At 38.8% G+C, this 12,366-nt stretch overlaps 1 protein-coding gene across 1 annotated transcript in view; it reads right to left on the bottom strand.

The window, feature by feature from the left end:
* Positions 1–3,888: 3,888 nt before the first annotated feature.
* gpc3 (glypican 3) overlaps positions 3,889–12,366 on the bottom strand; it is a 240,426-nt gene continuing 231,948 nt past the window's right edge. The window contains exon 8 of the mRNA XM_088344465.1: positions 3,889–3,941. Coding sequence (XP_088200591.1) covers positions 3,922–3,941 — 20 coding nt within the window. The 3' untranslated portion in view covers positions 3,889–3,921. The remainder of the gene's footprint in view (positions 3,942–12,366) is intronic.

Below are 12,366 nucleotides of genomic sequence, written 5' to 3'. Positions count from 1 at the left end.
GATTTTCTTGTACGTCGTGCACGTCTTAAAATGCATAATAAACGTACTTTGCACGGCAAAAACGTACAGGTTGACTGGTATGCAATCAATAATTAAATAATCTATAATTCGAGTGGGCTGAACTAAAAGGGCATAGTGTGTAATATTAAGTGCCTCATAGTGGTTACCTGGAGGTAGGTGGAATCATTGTCCGTCGTCTTGCTGTCTCGGGTACCCAAAAATAAAAACCTTGCTAAAGAGAGGGGAAAAAATAGAAGAAAAAGGTTGCTCTGTGGTCAGTATGAGTCTTTGTAGTCTGTATTCTTCCTTGTGCTATTATCACTTGTTTTTGAATGTATCATACAATACAGTAACAGCATGTGGTCAAATGATACACACTGTTCCTTTAACATAAAACTTTCATACTAAGGAGGGGGCATCCAACTGCCCTCATGGGGTCCACAATTGACCGTGAGATGCCTGTTTGAGATCACTGCTTTGGGGGACTTCAGTCACCAGCACTGGCGGACAGTGCTGCGGGTAACGCGTTACAATGAAACACGTTTCTGGAACTTAATTTTTTTCACTGGTAACAAGTATGATAAAGCCTTATTAATAAAATGTGATCCAACAGTTGTTACAACATGGTGCGCTACTCTGCTACTCTTAAAAGCAGGTCAGGGATCACAACATCTTCTGTTTTTTAACCGTTGCCTCTCCTTTCTCGAAGTAGAATTCGACCTTCAATGTTCTACAAACACAACGCCAAACATTTTTTAAAAGGGTAGGCGTGTTTATGTATGTACTTACAATATACAATTGAATACAGTTACAGTGGCGCCATTTCAAGCACAGAGTACGAGAACGCATAGTTTCTCCCTACTGATATTCTGATATTCTCTCTATCATAAATACTCATATCCAAGCCAAGTTTAGTTCTATGATTTAAAGGGTCAGTATGGGAATAGGGTGTGTCTTGTATAATTACAACAAAATCCATGGGGGAAACATGAACCAGAATTTACAGTAAAGAGTGCTGAATTCAGTCTTTCAATTTAAAATAATTCTGGAGAAAAAAACAACAATTTTGTGGACATTACCTCAAATGGTATGAAGACAAAACACAGAACTGATATGGAGCGTCTCAAGAAGAGTTCACCGCTTCCACCATTTGGTGTACACGTGTTATTCTATTTATTTTATTATGTGGCTATATTTAAGTGGTTTTGAGGGGTTGACTTCAATGTGAGTATCTCCAGTAGTTTGAAACAAGAAAGTTACTTTCAGAGTTACATGCTACTTTTGGGTGTCGCTAATCTGGGGGGCAACGCCATCACTTTTTAAATGAAGTAACAAGAAGCTATAACTAATTTCTATTTTTTGCAGTAACGTGCCCAACACCGCTGGTGGAGGATGTAAAATTGCAAATAGCCTCCCGTTCAAGCACCTCACCTATCAGGAGCAAACATTACCTAAACAAACATCACTTGTTTCTATCACTGACAAATCTCATTTGACTTGGGGACTCTTATCTATGGATCCAGATGGAGGTATAATTCTCCAGATACCATTGCAATTGTCAGGCCAGGGTTTAACCTATCTTAAATTGAGGAAGATCTAGTCTATCTTATCTCACCATTCGGGCAAGTGTTTTTGACCGTATATTTGCACCCAAAGATGCGTTTTCATATTGAATAGGTCCTTCTTCGTGTTCTTCTTAAATGGATATTTTTGTAATGGACTGCTTCATGTTTTTTTTTCCCGAATCTTCTTTTGCTTCCCACTTTTCTTTTTGTGCTTCTTCTTCTACTAATATAAATCAATCAATCAAACTGTATTTGTATTGCACTTTTCATGCAATGAATTGCAACTGAATGTGCTGTATGAATACTTTACATTACAACAGCAAAATCCTCTCCTTGTCCCCACCCAACAACACAGTAGTTAAAAAACTATAAGAAATAAAATAAACAACAAAATAGATAAATATGATTAAAGAATGGCTCAGAAAAACCATGTGAGAAAATAGACCTGAGTCCAAGAAAGCTGGGAGAAGGGGAAATTAGAATGCAAAACCTCTAAATATACCAGGTTAGAGGTTAGCAAAAATGCTACTATCCATACAGTCACTGAGCAGTTTTTGGATTTCTCTGTTTAAACAATTGAGACGATTGTAGAATGTTTCATTCTTGGTTTGTTGAAAATATAGTGGCCCAGGGACTCTGCAGAAACAGGGTGAGAAAGGTAGGCACTTGATATTTTGTGAATTATTAGTCCTTATATGCTGCATTCAGTTTTCTCTAAGATAAAATGGAACGTGAGGCTGCCAGATTTAAATTGCTTCTTGTAGCCTGTTCATCTGTATGATCACAACGTTACACAAGCATTTCTTAATTCCGATTCTTCAGCTGATACTTCACTTCCATTCTTCAATCACGGTATATATAAGTTACCATCTATGTAATCACTGACAGTTTTTATGATCACAAAACATCTGTAAATATTATTCTACCCTGTGTTGGATTTTGGAAAAGATTGGAATTTTTTATTTGAGGCTTGGGCTCCCCCTGTACTCCTTGCAAGTTCAAAATCCAAGTATGCATTCTCCTCTTATTTCGAGTGTCTACTAAACAATACTCTTATCAAGATGCCAAAGTAAAGTTTAAAATGTACTGTTTTTGTATTTCAGACACATTTGCAATTGTTGTTGTGGACTTTTGAAAACCGGATGAAGGGAATTAAATACTCTTAATAATGATAGAAAATGTGTAAGAGGTCCGTTTTTAACTATGGTACATTAGCATTTATCACATTAGATCACACACATTAGCTTAGATTGGGTAAGTACCTTTTGGAGGAAATTGAAAGATTTACAAGATGCCAACATTTAAAGGACAATGTGTAATATTTGACTACTAGATGTTGCTGTATTGTATCATGGAACCAAAAACGAGTGCTACAAAGCACAAGGAAGAATACCTACTGAGATTCAAAATGACCAAACTGTACCATTTGTCTACAATCTTTTGAGCTAAGCCTTTCATGAAAAACAGAAAAAAAAGAAAATTGAAAAACAGGAGGAAGAAAGAAAAAAGCAAGGAGAAGGAAAGATTAAAAAAAGAAAGGACAAAAGACAAAACAAAAAAAGGACAAAGAAAAAGAAAGAAATGAACTGAAAAGAGAAATCAAAAGGAGAGGGGGGAAAGGGAAAAATAAAGGAAAAGACAAGAAATGAAAATAAAATAAAAGAAAGGAAAATAAAAGAAAGAAAAACCAAAAACTAAAAGGTAAATAGAAAAAAAAAAGATTAAAAAAAGGGGTTTGGTTTTTAGGGGTATCCATAACAGCAAGTTGCCAGAACATTATGTCAGATCACTCTAGGTGAGCCTCATACTAAGTAAAATAAATACAAATTTCTCTATCAACCAGTATTTTTAATTTTAAATGCACAGTTTTATGATTGTTCATGTACTTTTGCTTTCTATTCAAATCTGCAAACCTGTCAACTTATAAACAAAGCCATTTCCATGGCGTTCAACAGTCAAGAAAAGAACAGTCATCAATGACAAAAATGTTAACTAGATATGCAATGACAAAATGAAATTAAATGTTGGCTTTTGGGATAAATTGCAGCTTGCATTTTTGTTTTAATTACATAGGGAAGCCCCTCAATTAGAAGAAAACACGCATATTAGAAAGTTATATGTCTGTCTGCTTTTAGACCTGTTTAAACAAGTCTGACTTGTGGGCTATCTCTGTGTGTGTGTGTATGTGTGTGTATACACTCATTGGTTTGGGGGTAGCACTCAGCAAAATGACATTCCTTCTTTTGTGTCCACATTCCTGAGGCGGCTGCATTCATTCCGTGTGACTGCGGTTGCAGGGGTTGCCGAGGAGCAGGAGGAGGACGCCGACGTGCAGAGCGTGGGCCCGCCGATCTCCTTAATGGGCCCACAAAAGCTCTGAAATGGCAATTAGACATGAATGAACTCTGAGCGACGTGACGTGTCATGTGCGTTCCCTGGGACTGAGGAATTCAGGCGTCCAGCTTGGTCCAAATTGGACCGGACTGGAAGATTAGCAAAGATGAAATTTTACCATGTTATATGGTCAGTCGGGCAGCAGAACTTTAAATCTTAAGTGAAACCGTTTCTGGTCTGCATCGCTATTCCTCACCAGAGTCACGGGGTGAGAGACATTTACCATTATCAAAAGGCAGAAAAGGAAGAAACATACACAAAATACCCAAAATTATAAAACAGCTCAATTGCAGAGGTCACATATCTGACCTCTGATTCAAAATTATTTAAGTTTATGTTTAAAAAGGACCCAGCTTGACTCTTCCTTTAGTTCAGGGGTAAACTGTTCCAGGCTTTAATGCCTTCTACACTAAAATTGGCTGGTCCATATTGTCCCTAGGTGGGAATGAGCCTGTAAATGGTTCTATGTCTCCGTGTGCCCTGCGACTGGCTGGCAACCGGTTCAGGGTGTCCCCTGCCCACTGCCCGAAGATAGCTGGGATGGGCTCCAGCACCCCTGCGACCCTAGTGACGATAAGCAGCACAGAAAACGGATGGATGGATGTCATTTAAACATTTGGGGTTCCTGATACCTGATTTACACCTGTTCTTTGCTTGACGCTAGTGATTTTGTTTTTACTTTGGGAAAAAATGATGAACAGGTTTGCCAAATGTTATGGGACCAACCAATAACTTAATTATAATCAATTTACATTTACCACAATGGCAAATTGAAACCATGCCATCTTCATTGGGATCAATTATCATATTAATCAAACATTAAAAGTAATAAATTTTTGCAGCCCAAATATAAAATTGACCCATCACCCTCACTCTGTGCGCTGTTTCAACATGGTCTCCATATTACTCAAAAAAAAAGAAAAAACACAACAATTCTGCATCTGAATTACCCTCTTTGCCCTTTCTCCTGCTGTGCATTTGCATTCCGAATATATCGATGCACCCCCTAGTTCGGCTAGGCCACTATTTTCTTTGCAGCCTGCGTTTGTTTTTCACCTCCTAATCGGCCTCTGTTTTCCATGTAAAAAGCTGCAGTTCAGTTCATGTGAAAGGAACACAGCTGGAGCACAACGACATTTTCATCTGAATCTCCGGCACGCCAGGCCCCAGGGTGTGAAAAGTTACAGTGAAGAACCCAGACAGGGAAAAAGGATTTTCGGTTGTTTGCAATGGGTGTGTTTTATGTTTGGCCTTGTTGGGTAAGTTGATAGCTTTATAGGTATGTGGTAGAAAAACCCTTAAGACTAATGAGCCTTTATCATCACTGGGGGTTTCCTTACCTGGTCACTGTAAAAGAACAGTGAAGGGCAATCGGCTGAGACTGAGCAAAAGAGATAAGTGGACTGTAAACGAAAACATATGTTCTGAGAGCCTCTTCAAGAACTGGGACTAATAAAATCCAGCAATGTGTAAACTATATGATTCTTAAGGGAGCTTTGAAGTGCCACAATGAAAACACATGAGCGAACATACCCAGCGAAATCAATGTGTGTTCGATTCAAGTCACGTTGTTGGTATTTTAATTAGAGAAACAAACCACCCCGAACATTCTAATTTGTGGTATTCATTGAGTCATGAAAATGATTCACATAATGATTCATAATGACACACTGGTTTAGGTTCTTTTAGTAACCATTTAGCAATCTGCCATGTCGATCAGTCCAGCGTGGCTCGCGTGTCGTCCAGGAAAAAATTCAGTCTCCATGACGCTAGAGAAGATATGTTGTGGAAAACAAAAGTGAAAAGGAAAAAAAAATGGACATAGAGAGCTAGTTGTGACACAGAAACACGTAACCTGAAAACAGACTTGTTTAAACATGAAATTATATTATTTTTGTCCCTCTAATAATTTGAAACCGGTTGTATAAAAAATACACTTAACCCTCGTTTATTGCGGGGTTTGCATTCTAAAAATAACCTGCGCTAGGCAGAATTTGTGAATTACAAACCTTTAAACATTGCATTTGTCATACAATAAATACTCTATGATACATAGGATTCAAATGACAAACGTCTTTTACGGACCCAAGCGTTCGTTTCATTATTTTTACTCATATATATAAGGCGCACTGGACTATAAGGCACATTAATTTAAAACTATAGTAAGCGTTAAGTATTTTTCCGTGTTTTTATACACTTTCAGTATATTTAAGCGCAATAATTTAACAGTTGAAAAATATCGCTAAACCTACATTCCAAGTAGTGTATACAACAGAAATCCAACTAGGGCCGCAGGGTTGATAACGCCGTGACTTAACCACTACAACATTAGTACAAGTGACATATAAAAAGGCATTCGGTTTTATCTCATTATGTCATTATTTTACAGTGCCAGAATGGAGAAAACAGAAAGTGGTCCTGAAAGCTATAAACACAAAAAAGCACGATGATGAAAACAACTATTTGTTCAATCTGATGATGAATCGGATTTACGTTTATTATATCTTTCAAGACGAAACTTCGGTTTTCTCCATTCTGTAACATTTGTTTCTGGCACCAAAAAACTAGTGCGATAATGAGATAAACTCTAATGGTTTCTCGTTGGTCATCCGTATCACTGGTGTTCTAATGGATGAGTTTCGGCGCTCTCACCGCTGTGACTCAGATTTGATTCCTGTTATACACAATGTTTTACGATTTTGGTCAGCATGTTTGCGACTGATCAATCATTGCACAAATACGGTTGTAAAACTGTAAAACCTTGTGTGGTAACCCACACAAATAATCACTGCATGCATTTCCAATTTCATCCACCAGTATTTTGTGGTCTACAAGCCGCACCGGATGACAAGGCGCACTTTCAAATTTTTGTCCAAATTGGGGTTTTTAGGGGCGCCTTACAGTACAGAAATACGGTACTATCTTCGCTACTATTTAAATCAGAATGCAGAAACTAAACTGTGGAAATTTGGAGGCCTGCCTCACTGAGATAAAAGAGTGGATGTCACTCAATTTCTTGCGTCTTAACTCTGAAAAGACCGAAATGTTAGTCATTGGTCCATCTAAATGCCGTGACTTATTCTCAAAAACTGCTGTGAACATTGACAAATGTCAAATCACACAGAGTGACTCAGTTAAAAATTTAGGTGTCATATTTGACCCTGATCTAACCTTTGAGATGCATGTAAAGAAAATTACTAGAACCGCTTTCTTCCATCTTCGTAACATTGCCAAAATCCGTTCAATATTGTCTCAGTCTGATGCGGAAACTATAATTCATGCATTTGTTACCTCCCGTCTCGATTACTGTAATGCACTACTCTCCGGTCTCCCGAAGTCCAGAATCAAGTCTCTTCAGCTAGTACAAAATGCCGTAGCGAGGCTTTTAACTAGGACAAAAAAGTACGATCACATAACTCTGATTTTGGCTAACTTGCACTGGCTCCCAGTTAGCCAAAGATGTGACTTCAAGGTTCTCTTAGTATTGTACAAAATCATACATGGACTTGCTCCCTCTTATCTTTCAGATCTGATCTGCCCCTATGTCCCGGTCCGAAGCCTACGATCTGAGAGTGCCGGTCTTCTGGTGATCCCGAGAGCAAAGAAGTGTTCTGCTGGTTCGAGAGCGTTCTCCATCCGGGCACCGGTGCTGTGGAATGCTCTTCCCCCTGAGATCCGATCTGCAACCTCAGTGGAAATGTTTAAATCTAAACTTAAAACTCACTTCTACTCCATTGCATATGAATAATAACCTACTCTTCTTGTCGGCTGAAAAATAGTCTGTGTAACATAGTGTACTAATCTGTGAAGCCCTTAGAGACTTATTGTGATTAAGGGCTATACAAATAAAAATGACTTGACTTGACTTGACTAGAACACAATACATGATGTAAATCGGTGCAGTAGGGAGATCGTGAAAAGTGAACTGCATTGAAATGAGGGATTACAAAAATTGAACACAGGGGAAATTACATGGAAAAAAATAATTATTTGACCATTTACAGACACTAAGGTTTCTCATAGCGGCACTGAAGTAGCAAATTTATGGCGGCGAGGACTTGCTACAAGAGTATAAAACAGTTAAATATACACAACAGTGCGTATTTACACTCAATTTGCGGATTGAGTTTGCAGCCGTCAATCTTAATCAAAGAGTGTAGCTGTCACTCATCTAATGGGCATTTAAGCATAAACACACAGGCAGGAGTGTGACAAAACATAAAACATTCTAAAAACAAAACTAAATTCAATGTCCGCAATAAAATTCAGAAGCCCGTACATTCATGAGAGCCTGTATTTAACTTCAGGGGGAAATGCACAGGCCTAGCTCCACTCATCAGCGTTGGAGACTGTGTAGATCAGTGATGTCAAACTCATTTTAGGTGGGCAGCACATGATGAAAAATCTCACTGGGCCAGACTAGTAGATTAAAGAGATAGAGAAAAAAAGAAGAACTGAGAGGGAGAAAAAGAGAGAAGGAAAGAGACATACAAAGGGAGAGAGAACAAGGGAGACAGACAAAGGGAGAGGGAAGGAAAGAGAAAGACAGAGGAACATAGACAAGGCACACTAGCAAGAGAAAGGGAGAAAAGGGGAGAGAGAAACAGAGTTGAAGAGAGAGAAAAAGAGATAGGGAGAAAATGAGAGAAGGAAAGATTGATGAAAAGAGAGAGAAAGAAAAGTAGGGAGAAAGAGAGACAGAGAGAGACCATACTAGATATAGAGAACATACCGTAAAAGAGAGGGAAAGGGAGAAAAATGTGAGGTAAAGATAAAGAAAGAAAAAGAAAGAGACCAGAAAGATAATATTAAATAAAGAGGGAAAGAAATTGAGAAAGTGAGAAAAAATGAAGAAAGACTGGAAGAGAAAGAGAGTGAGAGAGAGAGAGTGAGAAAGAGCAAGAGAGAGAGAATGACAAAGAGAGAGAGAGAAAGAGAGATAAATAAAGAGAGAGAGAGAACAAAGGAGAGAATAACAGAAGTGAGAAAAAGAGAGAGAAAGAAAGGGATAGATAGAAAAAACAATGAATAGAGAAGGTGAGAAAAAAAGATAACAAGAGAAAGCCAGAAAGAGAGAAAGGGAGAAAGAGAGGTAGAGAGGAAGAGAGAGGGAGAGAGAAAAAGAAAAGGGACAAAGAAAAAAGAGTGGAAGAGAGAAAGAAATCCAGCTCAGGTTGCTTAGCAAGTGGTGCCTTGCCTTGGCAACATCAAGTGGACATAATTAAATGTGCTGCTCAATTTTCTCTTGTGCTGGATGTTTGACGCTTAAGGTTTAGATCGTCCACTTCTTCAAACTCCTGGGTGTGCATATCTCCTGGTCTGGCACCATACTGGCATACAGCATCACAATGTGGTATGCTGGGAGCACTGCTGCAGACAGGAAAACCTGAGTCATCATCACAGTCCAGGAAAATATTGGCTGTTCTCTGTCCAGTTTGAAGGAGACTCCTGACTTGCAATACCCCAGCAGAGCCAATAACATTATAAAGGACTTCTCTCACCCTGGCCACCACCTGATTGACCTGTTGCCCTCTGGCAGGCGCTACAGATCACTTAAAGTAAAGATAAACAGGCTCAGATATAGTTACTTCCGCAAACAAGCACACATGACTGTAAAAAAAACATATTTTTATTTTGTATTGTAAATATAATGATGCTAACAAATTGTACTATTTTTTGTGGCACTATTGTTCTGTGAACTCGAAACCTGGGCCTTTGTTAAAGCGCAACCATGCACACATTACGAAGAGGTAGAGGACATACAACCAAATGTTTCATTCATTCATTCATTTATTCATTATCTGCACCGCTTATCCTCAGTAGGGTCGCAGGGTTTGCTGGAGCCCATTCCAGCTACCTTCTGGCAGTGGGCAGGGGACACCCTCAACTGCTTGCCAGCCAGTCGCAGGGCACACAGGGACAGACAATTCGCTCGCTCATTCACACCTAGGGACGATTTGGACCGGCCAGTTCACCTGACATGCATGTTTTTGGAATGTGGGAGGAAACTGGAGTGCCCAGAGGAAAACCCATGCAAGCACAGGGAGAACATGCAAACTCCACACAGGAAGGTTCGATCTCATGACCTCAGAACTGTGCCGCACAAGCGCTAACCATTGCTCCGCCATGCTGCCCCACAACCAAATATTGATACTACTAAAAGAAAAGATATTATAACGAAGAATATACATGTTCTGATTACTTCTAACAAATAGTGTCAGGTGATCAAATACTATAGTGTTGTCCCAAGTTGCGGGGGTCAGCAACAAGTGGCTCTGGAGCCACACGCGGCTGTTTAGTGCTCCCCAAAGGCTCCCTGGCGTTTGTTCGAAAATGTTAATGTAACAATGAAATGATAACGGAAAATTAGATGGTATCTGAAGGAAGACAAACATGGCACAAACCTTCTTGACCCCTGGACTAGTGGTTCTATTTTTTCTATCAGGCCAATCACTATGACGTCACGTTTGGCTGTTATCACTTCAATACCTATCAATCCAATCATAAACAATCTAATGAGGTTATAAGTTTATAATTTTATTTTTAATTATTTACCTCAATTCTTATGATAGCTGATGCCATCATCAATGATATGGGCACACATTGTCCACATCTACAACACCTAAGAAAATTAAAGAGCTCTTGAAAACATACAGAACAGTGCCTTTTCAAAATTTCCCACACACCGCAAAATAGATGAATATATAAATATATTCTTAATAATCATTTTCTCCATTTCTGCTTTTAAGATTTTTACTCATTTTACTTGTAAAAACAAGTTAATTACATAGCAATTACAAATTAGATGGATAGATAGATAGATAGATAGATAGATAGATAGATAGATAGATAGATAGATAGATAGATAGATAGATAGATAGATAGATAGATAGATAGATAGATAGATAGATAGATAGATAGATAGATAGATAGATAGATAGATAGATAGATAGATAGATAGATAGATAGATAGATAGATAGATAGATAGATAGATAGATACTTTATTCATTCCCATAGGGAAATTCACACTTCCAGCAGTATCCTTGTGTTGAAAATAAAACAATGATAAAGGAAAAGGAATATAATACATAAATACCCAACGTAACGTGTTGATATAGAGTATTTGAATAGTGCTACATAAAATACACAGGGTAATATGCAAATGTGTGGGTGTGGTTTATGGGCTTTTACTCCCCCGGGTGTAGTTAAAGAGCCTCATGGCATGAGGAAGAAATGATATCCTCAGTCTGTCCGTGGAACAAGACTGTGACAGCAGTCTGTCACTGAAGGTGCTCTTCCGTTTGGAGATGATGCTGTGTAGTGGATGTGATGAATTGTCCATGATTGACCGCAGCTTTTAAAAATTATAGGTCATTAGAAGATATTGGTGGGTTAAAGTCAGGGATGTCCAGTTCATAGATCCTACAAATATAACAATCATGGACTGCTGCTTAAAGGTTGCTAATGATCTTGACTTATTTTTCGAAAAAAGTGTTTTTGTAAATTAACTAGAGATCCAAGACAAACACAGCCAACAACAACTATTAACCAAACCAATAAAAACATTATCAATCATTTTCTTTGAGACATTCGGAGACCTTAGGGAATTCACAGTGCCCAAGGCAATTGCCTGTGTTTACTTCATGGTTAGTCCGCCCCTAAAATGAGCCTCAATTATGTAACAGTGGAGCGGAAATTCACACACATTTTCAAAACCAGGAAGATGAAGAAAGATTTACGGAGAAGTTTAATTCTACACGTGGGTGGTCAGGCAACGCTGGAGACTAGACCAGAGATTATAAAGAAAGCTTCCTGTTTCAGTGGATTGGGCAGAGTAAAATTGTTACATTGGACAGAGCTGCAGTATGTATACAATCAGATACTGTGTTTCCTTAGTTTGTCACACTTAAGCTTTTATTCTGGAGTTATCGTGTCATCGATATAAAGATTTGAAATATGTTACTAAGAATACGGCAGTGATGGGGTGTCAGGGCCTCCAAGGTCTTCTCGGCTGGCCTAAAAATATCGGAATCTTCCATACCATTATCCGCACCGCTTATCCTCAGTGGGTCGCGGGGAATACTGAAGCCCATCCCAGCTGTCTTCGGGCAGTGGGCAGGGGACACCCTGAACTGGTTGCCAGCCAGTTGCAGGGCTATCTGAATCATGTATTTTTTTTATTTTGTCCATGAATACATAATACATACTTGTTACCAGGGTTACAAATCTACTCGGAGGCCTTTACTAGTTTTGCAGGCCCTGAGGCATAACATAAGTGTCTATAAAAACTTCAGTTGACACAGTCAGATTTTAAATTGACAGAGCCAGGGCCTCCTAGCAGGCGCAAGTAAACATCAGCGGTTTCACAAACTGTGATTGGCTTCAAGGTTTCTTATTTTCCCTGTG

This window comes from Urocampus carinirostris, chromosome 9 (genome assembly GCF_059441175.1).
Source record: "Urocampus carinirostris isolate Australia breed hairy pipefish chromosome 9, RoL_Ucar_1.0, whole genome shotgun sequence".
Classification (NCBI taxonomy): domain Eukaryota; kingdom Metazoa; phylum Chordata; class Actinopteri; order Syngnathiformes; family Syngnathidae; genus Urocampus; species Urocampus carinirostris.
The sequence above is the reverse complement of the archived record's forward strand: the minus strand, read 5'-3'. Positions and strand labels throughout refer to the sequence as shown.